We start from the raw sequence: 23,412 nt of genomic DNA on the forward strand, positions 1-23,412 counted from the left end.
GGCCATCTTTTCCTTTGAGGGCTCTAACATAATAACCATTGGGTCATTTACCAGTTTCGCCTGAGTAAAGACCTTCTATCTAAAGAACTCGAAAACTGGGGCAGGAGGAAGTCCTTTAGCATTTTAAGTTCTTGAATAAACAAAACACTTGGATATTCTTTTACTATATACCTTAAGTAGCAGTTAGAGAGCCAGAATGATATGCATCTGTTAATATTGTTGATATCTTAAGTAGGGAGTTATTTCTGATCTTTTTGTTTTCAATCAAAACTTTCAAACACCCAGAAGAGTAAAAAAGATTTCCCACAAACACCCATTATTACATCACAGTCTAGATTGTATCCTTGATATACTTTTATCACATATCTGTACTTCTAAATACGTATCCATCCATTTTGCTTAAACATGAATTTTGGTTTTTTTTTATTTTTTATTGGATAGTTTATGTATTTACATTTCAGATGTTACCTCCATTCCTGGTTCCCCCCTCTCCCATTTCCCCCTACCCCTGCTTCTATGAGGGTGCTTCCCTTCCTACCCACCCACTCCCACCTCAACACCCTGGTATTCCCCTACACTGGGGGGTCCAGCCTTCACAGGACCAAGGGCTTCTCCTGCCATTGGTGCCCAGCAAGGTCATCCTCTGCTACACATTCAGCTGGAGCCATGGGTCTGTCCATGTGTACTCTTTGGGTAGTGGTTTAGTCCCTGGGAGCTCTAGTGGGGTCTGGTTGGTTAATATTGTTGTTCTTCCTATGGGGTTTGTTCCCCCTTCTAAGAAGTACTGAAGCATCCACACTTTAGTCGTCCTTCTTGAACTTCATGTGATCTGTGGATTGTGTCTTCGGTAATTTGAGCTTTTGGGCTAATATCCACTTATCAGTGAGTACATACCATGTATGTTCTTTTGTGACTGAGTTACCTTACACAGGATGATATTTTCTAGTTCAATCCATTTGCCTATGAATTTCATAAAGTCATTGTTTTTAATAGCTGAGTAGTACTCTTAAAGTTGATATAAATGTATACTCTCAAATACATCAGCATTCATATTGTTGGCTATAGTTAAATATTTATTTTGATTCTACCTTCATAGAATTTTCATGTTATTAAATATATAAACCTTAAGTGTTCATCTGCCCATTTATAGACAGTGTATGGTTCTGAATAGTGATCTAGTAAGAAAGTGGATCCGCTCTTCAGGCACTGGTTTGTATCATTTGCCAGTTTCCATGGTCTACATATTTCCACTGTGGACAGTTGAAGGCTATACCAATCTGTCATCACTCAGCAGGGAGTTGAAAATGGCACACAATCGTTAGGCCATCTGCGGCACATGTTACATGTGCATAACCCAACACTTGTCAAATCGTATAGATTCCCATCATTCCAGAAATTCCCATCATACTTCTTTCCAGTAACTCCCATCCTAGTCATCCAGGGGCAAATACACTTTGATTTTTTTCCTCCCAGTGTAGATTAGTTTCTATACTGTCTAAATAGTTCTGTCCTATTCTAGAACTTTTTATAGATAAAACAATACACTAACTATTCTTTGGGTAAAACTTACCTAATTCAACATAAAGTTTTGAGGTACACTGTTACGTATACCAATAGTTTATGCCTTTCTCTAGCATACTTTGTAGAAGAATTTTAGATAATCATTGTATTAGATTCCTAAGGCTGTTAATAAATCACAGAAATATGGTTTTGTATAACAGAAATTTATTTCCTTCACAGTTTTGGAGGCAAATCAAAGTATTGATGGGCCAGTCTTTCTGTTGGCGTTAAGAGCATATCCATCCTAACCTTTTCTAGCCTATACCATTTGCCGGTACTCCTGGATAGTCTGTAATGTGTAGATACATTCTAATCTTTACCTTGTCTTCAAAATGGCATTCTCTTTGTTTCTATATCTTCATTTTACCTTTTGAGTGTTGTGTTCATTAGGTTTCCAAGGCACCCTAGCCCAGTATTGACTTATAGTTATTTAACAACAGATTTAATTATTATATTATCAAATACTACCAGTTTGAGGTTCCAAGTAGAGATAGATTTTAGAGATATTCTGTGCAACATAGTACCCTCTGTCCTCGGACCTCTAAAATTCCACATTCTACCCAGTACATGTACTATACATTGCAGACTACGTTTACATGTTAACTCAAAGAGTCTCACACTTCATTCTTTAAATCACTTAAGCAGGCAATGGTGGCACATGCCATTAATCTAGCACTCAGGAGGCAGAAGCAGGTAAAATCTCTGAGTGTGAGTCTAGCCTGGTCTACAGAGCAAGTTCCAGGATGGCTGGGACTACATAAACAAAGAAACCCTGTCTTAAAACCCTGTGGATGAGTTTCAGGATATAGTCCATCTTGAAACAAAATTTCTTTCTTCCTACCCAGAGGCTTGTGTAATTGAAAAGGAAATCATGCTATTGTAATATGTAACGGTGAGGCAGGCATATGATAGACAGCCCCACACCGAAAAGGCAAGATAGCAGGAATAAAGGGATTACTGAACAAGTTAATCACGCAACAGAGCAAGTTTTATTCCTTAGTGTACTCTGAACGCCTTTTCTGACCTCTGCAACTGGTTCTTTCCTCTTAGTCATCCTTCATTTTTCTCCCAGGTCTGCCTCCCACCAGGCTCCCAGTGGTTCTGGTGAAGAATTACCAGATGCCTTATCAGCCTTAATGAAGTCAAGAGAGCCATTCAGTTAGACCCGAGGCTCTCTGCAGATCCTTCTCAGATAATCCTGTCCTTTTCTCTGGCTTCTGGTGGTGATTGAATCTGTGAATCATTCCCAGAATCTTCCAGCAAAAGTTTATCTGGCCACAGGCCTGGACCCTTTTCCAGAACACTCTCTGGTTAGCTTTAGGATTTTTCAGCTTATCAAATGTTGGTTTCTTTCTCCCTAATAATTAGATTTACAATTTCTATCTTTAAAAAAAAAGATGTATTTATTTATTATTTTTTTTATATGAGTATACTGTAGCTGCCTTCAGACACGCCAAAAGAAGGCATCAGATCCCATTACAGATGGTTGAGAGCCACCTTGTGGTTGCTGGGAATTGAACTCAGGACCTGTGGAAGAGCAGTCAGTGCTCTTAACCACTAAGCCATCTCTCCAGCCATGAATTTCTATCTTTTATGTTACAATTTTATTGTGAGCATCAAGAAGAAACAGCTCTTGTCTTTCACACTTTGCATGTCTCAGTTTCATATCTAAATTTGTTACTTACAAGGTAGCTTTTACCCCCAGTAGCATGAAAGCACTTCAGCCAAATTTCTGCCACTGTATAACAAAGATCACCTTTCTTCCAGTGTCAAATATCACTCACTACTTTTTCCTAAGACCTCTCTCGAAATTCAGTTAATACTTATATCTATAGCAACATTGTGTTCATGATGAATATGGACACATGCATATACATATGCATACACATAGTGTCTAGGGTTACATGAGCTTTATTTACTATTCACTTCTTTCTTTTTTTTTTTCTTTTTTCTTTTTTTCGGAGCTGTGGACTGAACCCAGGGCCTTGCGCTAGCTAGGCAAGCGCTCTACCACTGAGCTAAATCCCCAACCCCTATTCACTTCTTTCTAAGCCTTTACCACAACTGCGTTTAAAATCTGTGTCTCTGTCAGTGGACTCCTGACGGAAATTTGGGCTTATGCTATTGCAAGCGTCAAAATTCTTCCAGCATCATTCCATTTCCCAGTCCAAAACATGGATTGGCTTTGTAGGGTTACCATAACAAAACAACAGAAATCTAGTGTCTCGTGGTTATGATGTTGGCTAAGTTGCTTCCCTTGTAAAGCTCTTGGTGTGTCATAGTCCTCTTATCACTGTTTCTGTTATCACATGTATTTTCTTTCTATAAGTGTGGTACTGTGTCTTCGTTGGCCTCCTCCTAAGAACACCAGTCTTTGGACTTAGGCCCTTTCCTGAGCTGTATGATTTCATCTTGATTAATTATATCTGCAAAGACCTCTTTCTCCTTTGAAACTGCATTCAGAGGCTTTGGGATATTCTTCAACCCAATATGTTTATTACTGCCTCATCCTCACCTTTCATTTACATTTGTACAAACTGTATGTTTTAAATGATAAGAATGATCATTCTGAAGGCTACTTCAAACATTTATGTTCAATAAGATTAGTAAGTAGAGCAGTGGAAGACTGTAAAAGCCCTGTATGCCCCTCACAAACCACAGCCCCTTCTGTTCAGGTGTAATTACTGTCCTGATTTGTGATAATAATTTTCTTTTTACTACTTATATATCCATCAGATATATAAGTGTCTACTTTTTCCTGTGATTAAACACTGCTAGTCAGTTGAACGGCACATATACTGGGTCTTCCTTTTCTACTTAATATTATATTTGTGAGATTCATCCATATTACAGTTTGGAGCTATAATAAATTCATTTTCACTGAAATATAGTATTCCTTTTTACGAATACTGATTTTTTTGTTGTTGTTGCTCTGCTACAACAGGACATTTGGAATAGCATCATTATCAGTCTTGCTACATGATGCTTCTTGTACAGGAATCCTGGGAATACATACATGAGTTTTTCAGGATTTATACCTTAGAGTACAATTGAGAAATGACACATCCCCAAGTCCTCAACTTTAATAAATATTAACTAAGATCTGAAGGATTTCCCCGAATTAACACCTCAGCAGTTGTGGACAAAGGCTCAGGTTGCTCCATACCCTCAAACTACAGTCTAATAGATGTTTACTCCGTTTCCCTTCTTCTTTAGTCTTGGAGTTAAGAATCAACATTATTACTGTTATGCTTTACAGTTTAGGCCTTATTTAAGTTTTATTTAACCTATCATTTTGACATTTTTGCAGTATGGAAAAGAATTAAAATAGTACCCGCTAAACTACTTGAAATAACTGTCAGATGAAAGTAGGATTTATTCTTTTACATTTCTATGTGAGAGAGTGGTTCGCTTATTTGTATGCATGTGGACCATGTGCATGCCTAATACCCACAGAGACAAGAAGACATCCAGCCTCCTAGAACTGTAGTTATGGGCAGTTTTGAGCTGTAATGTGTATGCTGGGAAACAAATATGGGTCTTCTGTGAAATTAATAAACACCTTAACTACTGAGCCTTCCCTTCAGACTGTAGGGTTTATTTTTAAGTATTTCACTATGTATTTCCTAAACACAGTTTCCTATATAACCGTAATATTATGACCATCCTTGAGAAACTATTGTGTTACTACTGTAATTTTCTCTAATATACATTTTGTAATCAAATTTCTGATTTTATCTAGGATATAATTATGGATCACACATTGCATTTAAATTGCTTTAGAATAACTCTTATGGTGCGTGCGTGCGTGCATGCGTGCGTGTGTGTGTGTGTGTGTGCATGTGGTATGTTAAATAGTGTTGTTTCCATGCATTTATACTTATCAGGAGTTTGTATTTAATTTCATTTGCTAGATAGCAAGTCACAAGGGGCACCTTCTCACAACTTGATTGAACATGTGATCAGCGTCCTTTGTGAATAGGCCTTGCATTATTTGCCTGTTTAACAAATGTGAAAATGCCTAGTTTCATCTTTGTGTCTTTGTGTCAGGTGTTGTCTTGGTTCAGATGTCATTGTCGTTTTAAGCCTGTATCAGTACTGTATCAGAACTTGAGTTTGGCCGGACTCAGTGGTCTCCAGTTACCTACTCCTTACTGCAGGAAGGAGGAAGCTCCACATGTTTGGGCGTTGTGCGTATTGGACATTCTATCTTCAACTGTCCGATATACTTCCCTGTAATCTATACAGATTCTTATTATATAAGGCTATGGACTCATTTGTTGGTTATATGAGGTTGGGGTATCTATTCTCACTCTATCTAATTATTTCACTCTTTATGATACCTCTTGATAAATAAAGATTTTCATCTTTATAGGATAAAGTGTTTTAATATTCTCTCTATGCTGAAGGCTTTCGGTGTTCCCGTTAATCAGTCCTCCCTAGTGTGAATGTAGGAAGGTGTAGTTCTTTGTTCAAAATTTTAAAGTTTTTGTCCTTTACATTTAGGTCTTTAATCTACCTGGAACTGATTTCCGTATATATTGTAGTTTCTTTCTTTATCCTCACATAGATAGTATCTAACCAACAGCCAGAGTCTACATCACAGTTAACTTCTGTACAGTAATAACAGGCATCCTGAAGCTGTGCAGACTCACATGGATTTTACACTTTCACTGCCAAGCTTGCTTTATGCACTTACCCAGTTCCAAAACACATTCCTCAGTGGAGTGTTTGAGTCTTGTGTCCATTTGTAATTTGGTGGCGTATCAGTCGTTTTGGTAGTATAGACTGAGATTTGTGAAGGCAGGTCCTTTATAGGCATGGTGCTTTTTCTGATCCATTGTCTGTCTTTCCTTCTGTTCTTAATGGTGTCTTAAAGCACAAATGTTTTAATGAAGTCCAATTTAGAATTTATTCTGTTATTATTTAAGCTTTTTGGTATCTTAACCAAGAAATCTTTCCTGGAATCAAAGTTAAAAAAAAGTAGTCCTCTCTGTGTTCTTGTAGAATACCTACTGTCTTTGTCCTTATATTTAGATCTGTTTGTTATGCATGGAAATTTGTGTTTGTAAGGTATGACCTAACTTCTTAATTTTATATCAAGGTTTCCAGTTGATAAACACTGTATCTTGAATTTCCTTGTATTATTTTGTTTCTTTGATCTGTATTTATGACTTTATGTCGCAAATCCTTACTGGACCTTTATAGTGAGTTTGGCAATCAAGAGTAAGTCTTTCAACTTTACTTCTATCCAAGATCTTATATATCCCTGCAAATTTTGTCAAGATTCTTGTTGATTTTTCTACGTAAATGCTGAAATAGTGGAGATTGGATTGAGTCTGTCATTTAATTTAGTGACAAATTCTCCTAGTCCATGAACAGACAATGTCTCTTCCTTTATTCAGATCTATAGTTTCTTTAAGCATTATTTTTATATAACTATATATATTTATATTTTATAGTGTACCAAAGCTCTACTTCTTATATTATTTCTAAACATTTTATTCATTTTGACACTCTTATAAATAGAATTGTTCTGCTTTATTATCTTATTCTTCTCTGCAAGTATACAGAGTTCTGTTGGGTTTTGTTTTCATCTTGTATTTGTCTAACATGATCTAATTAAATGTTTTATTGATTATTTTATTCTAGTGGTTTCAATATGACTAGCTTGGACTTTTCTACACAGGAAAAATGTGTTTCCTATGAATAGAGACAGTTTTTCTTGTTTTCTTGTCTGGAAACTTATTGTTTACTTGGTTTTTCCTTCTGTTTTTCAGAACCTTCAGTACATTGTTGAATGGAAGTAATGTGACCTAGTGGTTTTGCTTTATCCTCAATCTTCTTTTAGTATAATATTTTTATTAATTCTTTGCTGTAAATCAAACTCAGCTTCTGGATGGAGGACAGCAAGTGCTCTCTTCAGAGGGAAACATCTGTTTTTAATCTATTAATCTTAGCTCCAGGTTTTCTATACTAGCTCTCTACTTTCTTATGGTTATTATGATTAATTACCACACATTGGATAACCTAAAGCAACAGACTTCTTCTAGTATAGACCTAGAGGTCAGAAGTCCTAAGATCAAGTTGTTAAAATGGTTCTGAAGATTAGGTGAATATTTAATATACTTCACCAATGAGTCGTTTTGAGTGTGAATGCTTCTTTGGGATAGCTAGTTGATTACTAACTTAGCCTCTTGTTACGCTCTTGTTACGGTTTATAAGGCATTCTCTTTCTGGAATTGTGTTGATGATTGTTATGTTCACAAATTTGTCAATCCATATAAATTTTCTCTCATGTTGACTTAAAGTTCTTCACAGTGTTTCTATGTAATCACATTTCCATGAGTGTTGACACTTCCTCTTTACTTCTTCATTTCAATCATTGTTTTTCCTTCTCTTCAATTTTTTGCAGACAGCAGACAGACTTGGAGATGGAATTGGTAGGATCCAATTTGTTTGGCATTTTATGTACCTAGCACTAATTAAGCTCCACAGGGTTTTGTTTGTTTAATTGGTTTTTGATTGGTTAGGTTTTCTTTCTTTTTTTGTTTAGTTTGTTTTGTTTTTTGTTTGTTTGTTTGTTTGTTTTTTCAGACAGGGTCTTATTCTGAAGCTTGGCTAGTCTGAAACTCACTGTATAAATTAGTCTGGCCTCAAACTCACTAAGATCTGTGTCCCTCTAATTCCTGAGTGCTGGGATTAAAGATTTGTGCCCTTACTGGTTCCAACCATCTTTAAGTTCCTGGGTTCTTTGCTCATTGATATCATCTAAGAACCCAGAACAGCGACTGACTCATAGTAGTCATGGTATAGATATTTTTGATTATATACTTTAGAATGCTCATGCAGTTCTGGTGGTTCCACAGCCTCGCTGATATGGTCAAACATCAAGTTTTTTTCCTATGGATCTCCCTCTTCATCTGACTTGCATTTCACCAAACTCTAATGTGATTAAACACTTTTAATATATCTACTAGTTATATATTTTTCCTCTTTCATGGAAGATTCATCAATCTTTCCCTCAATTTCCTCTTGGTTGCGTACCTCTGTTTCATATGGATATATGGAATTTCATACACTCAGTATTTGCACTCTAGTTATCTATGTAATAAATACCTTATCCTATGGTTTTTCTCTCTACTGATGACTTTTATTTATTTATGCCTTGTGCCATAGCATATGTGTAGAATTCATTGAGCCATGTTGTTGATTCATTATATGACACTTTCGATGATCGAGAAGTTTTTACTGTAATGCAGCTGTATTCAGCAATTGACTCCTCATTTTCTAAGTGACTAGACATTCTGTACCCTTTTAAAATACAATAGTTTAGTTCTGAAATTAAAATATTTATTTCCTCCCTTCACTTTCTTCCTTCCATCCCCTCCCATGTATTTCCCCTTTGCTCTTTCTCTAATTCATGGCTTCTTTTTCTTGATTCACTTTTTGTATCTTAAAAGATAACTAAGCTTATACATTGCTGGTAGAAATACAGAAAAGTACAATTACCTCAGTGTGGAATTTGTATATTTGAAGTACATAAACATTTACTCTTTGTCTCAGCAATTTCACCTTCTAGAATTTATTTGAAAGAAATGCCTGAAAATACCAAATCGTGTGTGTGTGTGTGTGTGTGTGTGTGTGTGTGTGTGTGTGTGTGTGTGTGTGTGTCTATCACATATTTGCACACAAACACACAAGGCTAATTTTCAGGGCATTGTTCAAAACAGCTTAAGACTCCAGATATAAAATCAATATTTCAGGGTTTATTCATAGAAAAGTATCCAAATAACTATAGTACATATATACACAGTATTGCATAACTGTAAGAAGTCAAAAGAATAGTTTTTATATTGATGTAGAATTATTTTTAGGACATATTGATAAAATCAAAGCACACTTCAGACCAGTATTTATATAGGAAAAGAATATAACTAATGAATATCATGTATGTATATATATAGTTTCAAAAAAAGGAAATACTGGAATTATAAGTCAAACTTAATAAGAAGTAGTATTTATGGGGAACACAGAGAATGAAACAAAGGGATCAGAAATAGAATGATCCTTCCTTAAAGGTACAGTATAACTCTTTTCAATTTAGAGCCATATAAAGGTTTTGCATGATTACAAATGTAATAAAAACTTTAATCAAAAACAGAGAAGAGCTGGGGGGTGGACTTCACAGTCGAGTACTTGTTTAACATTCACTAAGCCCTGAGTTAGGTCTGCAGTGTCACATGCACCCAAAACTCAAGAGAGAAGTCATCTATAAAAGTCAAAAAAAAGCTGAAGCAAATAAATCAAATGAGAAACATGAGTGGTAGCATAACAACCCAGAGAAGATAATTACTGCGGTGACTTTAAAGTAATACATGTCTATTACTAGCAACATGTACTCTAAGGGCTGCAAATAGAAAAGTATACCCAAGCATTTTATTGTTCCTTTATTAGTATTTTATTTTGGTTTTGTTTTGTATGTTTATTGTTATTTATTAGTATTGCTTTGCAGATTTTCAATTATGTGAGTATATTGTTAGAGAAAGCTAATAAACCAACTTGATAATAAATATTCGAATCTGAGGGACTGGAAGTAAAGCTCAGTGACAGAGCACTTGCCTAGAAGGCAAGCAGTCCTGGATCTGATCCTCAGGACTACCAAAAACAACCCTCCAAAGAAAAGAAGAGAAGAGAAAAGAAAAGAAAAGAGGTACAAGTCTAAAATCAGAGTTTAAGAACAAACCTTGTCATAGTAAATTTGAATTGGAAATGATATTCTAAATATAAGATCTTTTTTTCTCCTATAAACTATCCCAGCTTTGTCTACTGCAGAGGCTTAGAAGCAACAACAATGAACACTGAACAACAGTAGTTTCCAAGTCATTTTTGTTAAGGGGAACCAGGGATCCTTGAAAAATAGTCCAGTTTCAAGTTAGAAAATGTACAAGATCGGCTTGGGACTCCTGTGAGTCCTAACTGGGACAGTTTGTCCACTACCACAAATAATTATTATATTTAATTGAAACATAAGCTATCATAAAAATGCATGATTTCATAATTATACTGAAAATAACCACTGGACCATTAGGCCTTTCCTTACTCTTGTGAATAATGAAAAGCAGATAGAATGGAGCATTTATCCTGCTTTTTTTAATATATAAAACTAGGTTCAGGGAAGCTAAAGAGTTGATGCTTATTGATTCCAGATTAAAAACTCAAAGGAAATAACAGAGTCAGGAAAGCCTCATTTTATAATTCATAGTAAGTTAATAGATCTAAACAGTAATCGCCAAGGATATAAAGCCCAAAGGTAAAAGTTGTCTGGAAGTAAATAATGATTGAGGGATATAACAAATAGCACTTAAATTCACTGATTAATTTTAACATCACTAAAAATGTGCTCAGTGACTATTATGTGCCTTTGGACATGGTACAATAGGAAATACACAGCTATATATGAATTGTTTTGCCTTAAATATTGAACATAGATCCAGTTAAATTTTTACGGAAACCATGTTTAATGTAGCTTTCTAGATCATGTAAATGGTCTCTATCTGTTCTTGATAATCTGGTATATAAGAGCAATTATATATCTGTTGAGAATTTGAAATGCACTAAATTTGACCCAAATTGATAAATAAAAAATAGTAAATACAAGTGCCAAAGACTATTGAATTAGACTAGTTTAACTGTCAAGAAATGCAAGAAATTAGGAAGAAGTTATCATCAGAAAACACTTCATTTATGAAGACAATTTCTTCATAAAATAGACAATGGTTCTATAATATCAATGGATGCAGGAGAAAAGTCGAGAAAGGAATGGGACAGAAAAGTTATTTAGAAGCTGTAATAGCCAAAATCTGATTTACATATTGATTACATAACCAAGTACTTTAAAAACATCACAGAAATAATCAAGATATTTCACATATAACTTTGGAATCAAGTGATATGTAGGGATTATTAAGTTCATGAGACTGAAAACACCATCCTGGTTCTGTTCTTCAAATGTCCTTGTGAATTAGAGGTACGTATGAGCTGGAGGTTTCTGGGTGCCTGCCTTCCTCTGCCATGGATTGGCCTTGCTTCAATTGGACAGTCTTAAGATACATACACATGCTCACACGTACACACACATACACACATGCACAGGTATTTGCTACATGTTATAAGGACCTTTCCTAAAAGAGTTTCTGTATCTGAGATCCAGAATTTAATTTTTACTAATTTTTAAAAAGTTGTACCGGGGAGGCTTTGTAGAACTTCCATATCTCTTTGTCTTGATCCAGATGAACCCCCAAAGAAGAACAAAGGTGATCCCATGAACAACCTGGAAAGTTTTTACCACGAGACTATAATGAAAAACCGTCTTGAAGAGTTCCAACTTTTGAGAGGTGAACCCTTTGCTTCCCACTCACTGGCCTCAGCTGCATCAGTGAGTGATAGTGGCACAGCTGAGAGCCCGTCACTCCTCCAGGACAAGGGAAAACAGGCAGCACAGGGTAAAGGCCCCAGTCTCCATGTGGCAAAAGTTATTGATTTTCCACCTGAGCAATGTTGGACTGGGCCTAAGAAGCTGAAGCAACCAATAGAATTTATCCCAGAAGATGAAATCCAGAGAAATCGTTTGTCAGAGGAGGAGATCCGAAACATTCCTATGTTTTCTTCATATAATCCAGGGGAACCAAACAAGGTATAGGCCACATTGAGGAAACGACCTGGGTTGTTTCCGCTTTCATTTACCTCTACCTAACGCAGCATTTTAAAAATACCTTTGCTTACACCAAAGATTCTGACACAGGTCAGCAAGTGATTCTGTCTGTCCTTGACCTTAACTGTCATGTTCTGCATACTATTTAAGTAGTCTATCTCCTAGCATGTTCTGTGTGCCTTTTTTAGGTTCTAAAGTCCCCTTAGAACTTTGAAAATAGCATAATGAGACTTACTCATCTGCACTAGTATCTCTGAATTAGATAGAGGAAATGTAACCACCGACTTTTTTAGTGATTAATCATCCGGTTGTGGATAGTGTTCACAGCACAAGTCCTTAAAGCATTAATTTTAGGAAACAGAATGAAAATAATGATAACAGCCCCTGATTTAAAAACCATGGAGAGAGGGCTGCTGAAGTACTTTGACTTTCTGATATGCTACTCCTGGTCCAAGAGCAGGTAGCTTGACGTTCATCTACTTTAGTCTGTGCTATTACTGACTAGCTCATGGATAAATTAGGAAATAGCCATATACTTAGCTAGGCATGTTTACAAAGATTTAATAGCTTGTCATATTTGCTTAGTTTTAAAAATTACTAGTGCATTATGGATATGCCTGAAGAATTTCATGCATTCATCAATCCCATTCTTCCTTCTAACTAGGTTTATCCACTATTTTGAATTTGCTAGGTCTGTTCCTATGGGTATTTTTATGTATTTATTATCTAAAACTTTATACAACTGTTGAATTGAATAACTAAATTTACTTTGTTTTTCTTTATGGTTTGAGAACAATATGCATTTGGTAGAACCTCTACTCTGTATTTTGAATTTTTGTTTTTATTTTTGTCAAGCTAGCAATGTGCATTGTGCTGCTATGGTACTTTATTGAGAGTCTGAGCAGTGTAGTGACCTGCAGCTCATAGTCAGCTACATATTGTGAGGGGAAAGTACTAATACACTCCATAGATTATATATATTAAGTGTACTTCCAACTTAGGATGTTTTCAAGTTAAATAGGATTTATCAAGACATGACTCCATCTCTGTTTTTTTTAATAAATTTATTTATTTATTTATTCAATTTATATTCCAATATCAGCCCTCCTCCTCCCAATACCCCCACAGCTCCTCCTCCCATTCTCATGCCCTTCTCCTCTGAGAAGGGGAAAGCCCTACCCTGGTACATCAAGGACATGACCCCACCTTAACTGCAGGTATGTCTTAGGTATTCATAAATATTCATAGATATTCATAAATATCTGTTTTATACATTTTAAAACTATATAGATAATGTCATACTTTACATATTTTTCTTACTGTTTTAGCTCAATGTATCCAATAGATAGAATTCCTTGTATCATTAGAAATAAAATGTTTAAATAGAACATATTTCTATAATAGAATACTAATTCACTTCTCTATTTTCTTGATTTGTTTCCTCTCATTATTTTACTACTACAGATAAAGTTGTGACATTGTTATGCATATCTTTTTGTCACCACTGGAGACTAAACCTAGAACATTGTGAATACTAGACAAACTGTACTGTTGAACTATATCCATAGACTTCTTTTTCATGTTTTATGTTGAGACAGGATTCCACTAATTGTAGGAGCTAATGCTAAACTCATTCTGTAGCCAACTAAGCAAGAACTTGTAATCTTCCTGCCTTGGCTTCAGAAATAATTGATATTCTAAGCATAAATCACTAGACCTGGCTTATATAAATCTCTTTCTGCCAGTGTACCAAACATTCCTCCTAGACAGTATTTTTCAAACTTAAGTCACAATTCATAGTTCACACCAGTATGGTTTTATTTTTAAGGAAATGGATAGAAGAATAGAATAGAATAGTGTAGAGTAGAAAGGCAGGTGAAAGTGTATCCCACACAATTATTTCACACAGTTAATCGCTTTCTCAAAATAAATTTTGTGCATGCATATATGTTAGGATGAAGTAGTAGTATATGTGGGCTACAGTATTTAATGCAGTTTTTCTGGTAGGTTTCAGACAAAATATTAGGAAATATATCACTCTCTTGTGATGTTTTCATATCTTAATATTTATCAAAATCATGTGAAGACATTATTAAAACATAGATTGCTGGACTTCCTACAAGATTTTTGACTTAGTAGATCTGGAAAATGTGAATGTTTGCATTCCAACATGTTCCCAGGAAACACTGACACTATTGGTCCAAGAGTGGAATTTTTTAGACTTAACTTTCTAGGTTGCCTATCTAGGAATGAAATTACCATGGTAGAGGCTATCCGTGTCTTCCACCACCAGCAGCACTAGTACTACTACTCTTCCCCTCCTCCTCGTCCTTTCTTTTTCTTTTCTTTCATTTTCTTTTCTTTTGAGACAAAGTTTCTCTGTGTCACCCTGACTGTTCTGTAGACTGGGCTAGCCTCAAACTCACAGAGAGCTACCTGCCTCTGCCTCCCTAGTGCTGGAATATTTCAGAGATTCCCCTCACATCTTAACCAAGATTTTATATTAGACTTTTAATTTTACCTAATAGTTTGGAAAGGTAATTTATTTTTCTTTTTGCAAATTCCTCATTTCCAGTAAAGATAGACTATGTATTTTTGCATTTATGAGCCCTTTTCCTACCCTCTGTAAGCTAGCTTTCTGTTTCTTTACCCATCATTTGATATTCCTGCCTTCTGTACTTATTTATAAGGATTATTTTTCATTTTTTAAAGATTTATATTTATTTTTAATTGTGTGTGTGTGTGTGAGCGAGAGGAATGTGTAAAAGGGGGAAAGAGAGAAGGGGAAGGAGGGTGTAAGAGCGAGAACAAAGAGTGATTTGGACTATTAATTTCTGAGTGTCTTTTTAACTTAATGGCAGACTTCTAGCCATACATCCAGGAATCTAAGCAAGATGAATATCAAAAATTACACGTAAGCATAATATAGTCAAACTGCAGAAATACAAGACAAGGAAAAAGGGAATACTTTATATAGGATCAAAGAGAATTGCATCAGACTTACCAAAAGCAAGAAAAAAATATAATGAAATATTCATGTTTAGAGAGAAAAACTCCTACCCACATAGAAGTTTATGCAGAAAACTTACCCTTTCACACCAGTTGTAGCAAAGTAACTTTTCTCAGACAAGAATGTAAAGAATTTGTCACAAAGTTATACTCCAAAGTCTAAGAAAATTAGACAGATTAATAATTCAGATCTATGTAAAGGAAGAACACAGGAAAAAGAATACACAAAGATAAGATAAAATGATTTTCTCATTCTCTAAAACAGAAGCAGAAAGGACACATTTTATGAGACAAGACTTAGCTTATTATAGAAACCAGTTAAAAACATTACAATAAAAGAAAATTGCAACCTATCTTATGCATAAAGCAAAAATCCTAAACCAGAACATTTTTAATGTTATAATGAAATTCATTATTACTACATAATTAATATATGCTAATGAAAGCATTAATGTGCTCTTTTTAGTGTTTTTTTCAAAAGATTTATTTATTTCATATATGTGAGTATACTGTACCTGTCTTCAGACACACCAGAAGAGGGCATCAGATCCTATGAGATGGCATTAGATGGTTGTGAGCCACCATGTGATTGCTGGGATTTGAACTCAGGACCTCTGGAAGAGCAGTCAGTGCTCTTAACCACTGAGCCATCTCTCCAGCCCCTTTTTTTAGAATTATTTATTTATTTTAGGTATATAAGTACACTGTAGCTGTCCTTAGACATACCAGAAGAGGGCATCAGATCCCTTTACAGATGGTCGTGAGCCACCATGTGGTTGCTAGGATTTGAACTCAGGACCTCTGGAAGAGCAGTCAGTGCTCTTAACCACTGAGCCATCTCTCCAGCCCTAGTGTTTTTATTTAACTCAAAATATTAGAAAATAAAATTCAATAGTGTGTAGAAATAATTACGTATCATTATCAACAGACATCCAAAGCTGGTTCAACATTTGGAAATCAAATATAGTCTACCATATCAAATAGACTAAATAAGAAAAATCATGTGTTTCATGTGATATAGAAAAGCATTTGCAAAATGCCTTAACATTCATTCATGTTTTAAAACTTAGTGAACTATGAAAAGAGGAGAATATCCTTAAGTTAGTGAAGAATAGCTACAATGCCGTGCATCATGTCTGATAGATAGTAAATTAGATATTTCCCCCTTTGGTTCAGAACAAAATAAGAATGTCCTCTTTACCCACTCCTTTTTGAGAGCATGCTGGAAGTGTTGTCCAGTGTATTAAGATAAGGAAAGGAAATTGAAAGTTCATGGATTAGGAAGAGAAAAAACAATAATACTGTTCACAGGTAATTTTGTCAAAAATCCCAAATAATTAGCCAGAAATCTAGCAAACTAGAACCATTAAGTAAGAATAGTTTGGATCATGTAAGCCTTCTCTATAAAAAGTCAGGTTTCTACCTCTATATAGGAAATAAAGAATTAAAGTTTTTAGTTTAAAATATTTAGTATTGCAAAAGAAAAATAAAATATTTAGATGTAATTTTATGAAAACATATGGGATCTACATACTAGGAAGCTGAAAATAATGAAAAAAAGAAAAATTATAAATTCAGAAATAATTTGGATTCATAGATTAAAATTTGGATATTGTTAAAATACCATGCTTTTCCAAGTTGGTCTGTGGAGTCCACATAACCCCCCCCCCCAAATATTGGCAAGGTAATTGTATATTAAGAAACAGATTCTAAGTTTATATGGAAAGAGAAAAGTTACAGAATATCCAACAAATACTGAAGAACAACATTACAACTGATACTACCTACCTTCAAGACTTAACTATAACCTAATATCTTATGGCATTGGTGGGTCAGTGGAGCAAATCAGAAGCCTCAGAATTAGGTCCATACACATATACTCAATTGAACTTTGACAAAGATAATTCAATGCAGAAATGATAGTCTTTTCTACAAATGGTTCAAGAACAACTGGATATCTACATTCAAAACTCGGCACACACCTTTCCTCTATTATAAAATCTCATTGAAAGTGTGCCAGACAGTCATGGACAAAACAATAACCCAAAACATTTAGAAGAAAATGGGGAAAGAAATCTAAGTGGCCTTGTTTTTGATGATGTGTTTTTTACCCAAAGCACAATTTAGATAAAAAAAATTGATAAATTATATTTTGTTCAAATTACAAACTTTTCTGAGAGCTATTTTAAACTATACAAAAAGACACACCATAGATTAGAAAGATATATTTCAAAGCACACCAAATGTAATAAAGCATTGTACTTAGACTACGCAAAGAACTCCTAAAACATGACAATACTGAAATGAACAGCTCAATTTAAAAAGTGGTCAAGAGGTAAGACTATATGGTTCATCAGAGAAGAAGCCTGTGAATTCAATCTTACCATGTTACCAAGGTACTGTAACATGAAATGATGAGATACAATTAAACTCCCAGTTAAATAACTAAAACCCATAAAACTGACAATACCAAAAGCTTTTGATGATTTAGAGCAACAGGAATATGTAATCATTGCTGGAGGGAGTATAAAATAGGACAACCTCTTTAGAACCCAGTTTGAATGACTCTTAAACAAAGCATAACATTGTTTTCCCCTATGATATGGAATTTACTGTTATTTTTCAACTGTATTAAAAACCTGCATGCAAGCATGCATACATACATACATACATACATACATACATACATACATACATACTTACACACATACACATATACATATATATATATGGAATGTGGATGTTCGTAATAGCTTTATTCATAATTTCCAAAGTAGAACTAATCAAAGTGTCCTCCAATTAGATGAATTGGGCAAATGGATGTAATGAAATATAATTTAACAACAAAATGATTTAAGGTATCAAGCCATATAAAGACATTTGCAAACTTTAGATGCATAATAGTAAACAAAAGATGCTACTATGAAAATAAAACATTCTATTATTTCATTATGCAATATTCTAAGAAACTCAGAATGATAGGTATCAAAATGATAGTTGATTACCAAAAGTATAAGAGCAGAGAGAGAATAAGTGAAGCATAGGGCATTTTTAGGAGAATAAAATTATTCTATGTGATACTGAAATACTGAAGGCTAGCTGTACATTTGACAAAATATATATAACTACATAGTATACAGAGATTCTTAATGTATACAAATATTTAAAAATAATTTAAGATGTCAGTGACTTTTAGGAAAGAATAAAGATTATAAAAGGAGAATCTTGTTGTATTACAGTTATATATGATAATCTCACTAAAGGAATAGGAGAAACAGTACTGACCTAAGTGGCTTTGGAAATGTGTAATCTATAAGACTAACAGCAAATGGGAGGTGCATACAAGGGCCATGCCCTGGTTGCTAAGGCCCTGTGTGCCTGGTTAACAGTATTGATACTGCATCATTAAGTAAATGTTGGAATTTGTAGATAAATAAAACGGAGGAAATTAAAATGACCCATGTGGTAGTAGCTTAACTGTGAATTCGTATTTAACTTAATACAGACACAGATAATTCCCATGTAGAAGTATTTATCGGGGTTTATACACAGTTTAATATGAACATGTTTTTCCCCTTTGAGTTGAGCAAGCCCCAATGAAACAAATCCTGTCTTGCTCAGGATGGATTACTTCTAATACCATTCTCTACTAAATGTAACACTAGAGTTTCGGCAAAATAAATGGCTGCACCTATTACTCAGGCAGGAAATATACAAGATTATTAGTCTTGTACATCTTTCTCTACGAAAAGTAAAATAACAGCATAAAAAACACAGGGACTGAAGGAGAATTCCAGTAATTGAAGCTAGAACTATCTCTGCAATAAACTAAACAAATTAACTTTGAACAGTGATTTAAAATATAGAATATCCGTCTGTGTGCAGGTGCTAAGAATTAAAAAATTGAGAAAGTAGAGAAGAAATAAATCTTAGAACATAATTCCTTGATGCTTAGTTGTAAGAAGCTTGTGTTGATTTGTTTCCCAAGAGTACAATATGGAAAGGAAGGTGTAACTTTATTTTTTCAACATCTATTTTTAATGATGGTACTTAAATGCTTTAACTTCCCTTTTAGCCCACCACCCACCAGAGGTAGTGGAAAAAGAAAGGATATAGGGGAAGTGGACCTGTTTAGAAATGTTCTTTAGAGCAAATCCTATCTGTATTGTCAGGAAATTAGCAGTTCAGTTCACAGGAGTCAGCAGCTGCAGCTCCAACCATTTACAAACACTTCATGTTTATACTAGCAGTTTGGTAGAGTTAGGATAGCAAATATGAATCAGCAGCCTTGGCTCTACCTAGCAGAGAAAGCCGGGCCTCAACCTTGTTCAAGTCAGCAGGTGGGACCAGCAGGAATGCCAGAAGTTCTCAGCTGTGCATCTCTCATTGAAGTGAAGATCAGTGAAGACTAGGGACCAACAACCTTTGCACAGCTAGTTGTAGCAGCAAGCCAAGCTCAGTCCCTGTCACTGTCCCGGAGTCCTATTTATACCCTCCAAACATCACATGTCCTCCACGGATCTTGCCTCAGCATGTGCACCTGTCATAGCTGACATCACTCTGCCAATCATCCTGAATCCACTGAAGTGGCAAGAAACTGCAGCAGACCACCAGAAGTTTTTTGGTGTGTTTCTTTCTATCGAGTCCCAACAAATAGAGCTCAACTACACAGCGTAAGGCAAACCAATACATTCCTGTTGTTAGCAAAGAATCCTTTATCACATGTCCTTTCACATGCTTGCTTTATCAGAACATCCTTCCTCCTGTGTCTGCTTCCACCAAATGTTCCTTCATGAATCTGTCTTAGTCTTTCACCTGTGTTGACTTCAGGAAAACACTCCTTCATGTGTTTGTCCCAGCAAAAGATTATCTAACACAACTAATTTTCCAAAGAACTCTTAACTTTTCACATCAGGAAGACAAGCAAGTAATGGAGAAATCTGACCAACACTACCTCAGCCAGGTAATAAAAGTCAATATCACCAGTCATAAATCAATGATGTTAGTATTTCTGCTGATACAGTGTGACCAAAACTGAACTCTTCTGGTATAGTTTTCTTCTCAATAATTCATTGTTGCAGTCTAACGTTAAAAAAAAATCAACAGAAAAATTCTAGTTTTGATGTATCCTATTAAAATATCTGACCAGCATTCCTAAAATTTTCAAGATTGTGAAAAATTAGAACAATCTAAAAAATTGTCAAAAGGAGCTTAAAGTTACATGATAACTGAAAGAAATACAGTAGCCTAAATGATGTCTTAAGCAGAAAAATAACATTAGGTAGCAACTTAGAAAATCTAAATAAACAATGGACTTCTGTTAATAGTAATGTAACAGTGATTTATTTATTAAAACTAATATACTAATATAAGATCAAAAAGTCAGAAACTAGATATGGAACATAAAGACATATTACTCTCCAATTTTCTATAAATCTAAAATTGTTCCAAAAGGTAAAGTCAAATTTGCAAAGCTTTTTAAAGGGATGGCTACAAATGAATTTTGGGCGTTGGGTATACTCTTAAGTCTCACATGCTTTTGTGTAGTTAAGTGTTAGAGCTAAACACTACTAGTTAGTAACTTTAATAATCTTTAATGTAGTTTTTCATCTATTTCAGTGACTTTATCAGTCTTTTCCTGTCATCTTTTTTGTTCTAATGGGAATTCTTTTCTTTTTTGTAAAGTTACTTTTTAATTTAAGCTAAAAATATTTAATTATTTTTTTTGCTCTCCCATTCTTTTTATATTATGTTTAGAGTCCATTGCATTTTCCTTCCTAAGAAAAATGTAAGTATCCAAAGCACTATCGTAGGCTTTAGCATGGTGTTAGATACCAGCCTTGTAGGCTTCTTATCTTCCATGAGCAAACAACTCCCCCATTGTCCCTTTCCAGCTCCAACAACTTACCACCATTATACGCTTAGCTTCAATGAGTTAGACTACTTAAATATTTGTCTAATATGAAATAACATATAATTTGTCCTCCTGTCACTTAACATATACTCTTAGAATTTTATGTGTTGTAGCATATAATAGTGTTAGTGAAAAAATGTACAATTTTTACCTCAAAAAAGCATAAGACAGTTTATTCTTGAGCCAAATATCAGTGACTATGGCCTGGTAACACAGATTTAGGTTACCCCACAGTTCGTGTTAAACATGGTAACAGTTTCATGAAATAAAAGAAAAACAAAACCATAAATTACGGTAATTTCAAGTACACTGGTGACATCGTCAGGTAGGTGGTTACAGCAAATTGGAGATCTTTCCGCTCTGGGCTTCATATGCGGTCTGATGACTTTCTCAGAGTTTTGGTGGGTGGAAGCTGGTGATCTGTTCATACATTTCAATGATTCACTTGTTAATCACAAGTATGTTGGGTCAGACAGTGGTGAGCAAGGAATGGAGATTTGGGGTAAAAGATAGCCAAGGTAATTAATTATAATTAGGCCCCAAGCTGTGTTATCCCGAACTCTCCACAGTCATTGAAGTTCTAATTAGTTTTCAGCCTTTCACAGGGTTCAACATAATGCATGGTTTCTTTCCAGAAAATCTCATTCATAATAGGATTTTTCCTTTTAACGATTAATATTCTAGTCTATGTATATGCTGCCTTTTCTTTATCCACTTGTCAGTGGACGTTTCCTTATATTTTTCATTTTCCTCTGTATTTTCTTTGCGATTACTATATATAAAATGATATTTTTAAGCTGATGATATATAAGTTAAGTAACATAGGATATTATTTTGTTCTATTAAAATTTCAATAGCATTCTATTACTAATTGATCGAGTATTTTTCCAGAATATTATTACAGGTTGGTTTTTAGTTGTTCTCTTCGTGGTACTCTGTTTTTTCTCATTTGCCTCTTTGCCTCTGTTTTCTATCTTTCATAGTAGAAGCCTTTCTCCTGTGCCTGATTATGCCTGTCCTTATTTCTGAGTAAGGATTGCAAAGTTGTTCGGAAACCCTGAAATTATGGCCCTTGTGTAGTTTGAATCCAAGGTCATGTTTTATAATCCCAGCACTCAGGAGGCTGAAGCAGGAGGATTGTGAGTTCTAGGCCAGCCTGTGGTATATAGTGAGCCTCTGTCTCCAGATGACAATAAGAAAACAGTAAAAACAAGGACCCATTTGTTGGAGGACTTCTCTACTCCAAATCACTATGTTTGTGTTTCCCTGGGGCTTAGTTCCCCAAGAGAAGACTGCCCTTATGTTTTCTTACAAAAAACCAGGAAGGGTTCTAATGGAGGAATGGTAGTCAGGTCATGAGTGTTCCCAGTATTTAATATGCATTTTTCAGTCTCCTTGCTTTCAGAAACACTACTCTTGACCTCGGCTATATAAGACGTTCCACATTTTCTGACAATTAACCTTCATATTCTACCAGGATTGGTGAGTTGCCCTCACCCAGTACTATACTTGCAGAGGGGTTAAAAATCCCTCATTTTGCAACTGCCTTCAAATTACCATCTTCATTTCAACATTAATCTAATCACATCTACTTCCAGAGCTCCCCAAAGCTCTCAATTCTTGAAGTGTTTGTGGATGCATTCTTTCTTATTTTTGTATTTTATATATTTATTTAATTTTTAAACAAGATATCACTATGTTGTCCAGACTGGACTCTTGTCCCAACTTAGCCTTCCTAGTTGGTAGAGTTACAGGTTTTCACCACTGTGCTGACTTCTGAATTATTTTATTTATTTATTTATTTATTTATTTATTTATTTTGTGTGTGTGTGTGTGTGTGTGTGTGTGTGTGTGTGTGTGTGTGTGTGTGCATTTATAGACGCTACAGGTCAGTGTCATGTGTCTGCCTATGTTGCTCTCCACCTTCTACTTTTTTGAGATAGGCTCTCACTGAGTTCAGAAATCATCAACTGGCTAGCCTGGCCAGCCAGCAATCTCTAGGAATCCACCTAGCTTTTTAACATGGGTTACCAGCAACTTAAAATCACTTTTACCCACAGAGCCTCCTCCCTAGCCCACTCCTGACTTATGAAGACTTTAAAAGAAGATTGCACGTGTTCTTGGATTCCCATCCTGTGGATTTGCTATTGAGCCTTCTTTGGTGTGTTTAGTTCCTACTCAACCATTGATTTTGTATCTTCCAGAATGTTGTTGC

At 35.1% G+C, this 23,412-nt stretch overlaps 2 protein-coding genes across 2 annotated transcripts in view; one reads left to right on the forward strand and one right to left on the reverse strand.

The window, feature by feature from the left end:
- Positions 1–23,412, reverse strand: part of LOC116888646 (collagen alpha-5(IV) chain-like) — a 760,537-nt gene that overhangs the window by 395,773 nt on the left and 341,352 nt on the right. The gene's annotated exons all lie outside the window — the stretch shown is intronic.
- The window catches only part of Rbm41 (RNA binding motif protein 41), a 43,736-nt gene that overhangs the window by 16,962 nt on the left and 3,362 nt on the right, over positions 1–23,412 (forward strand). The window contains exon 5 of the mRNA XM_032889939.1: positions 11,853–12,256. Within this exon, the coding sequence (XP_032745830.1) occupies positions 11,853–12,256 (404 nt within the window). The remainder of the gene's footprint in view (positions 1–11,852; positions 12,257–23,412) is intronic.

This window comes from Rattus rattus, chromosome X (genome assembly GCF_011064425.1).
Source record: "Rattus rattus isolate New Zealand chromosome X, Rrattus_CSIRO_v1, whole genome shotgun sequence".
Taxonomy (NCBI): Eukaryota; Metazoa; Chordata; class Mammalia; order Rodentia; family Muridae; genus Rattus; species Rattus rattus.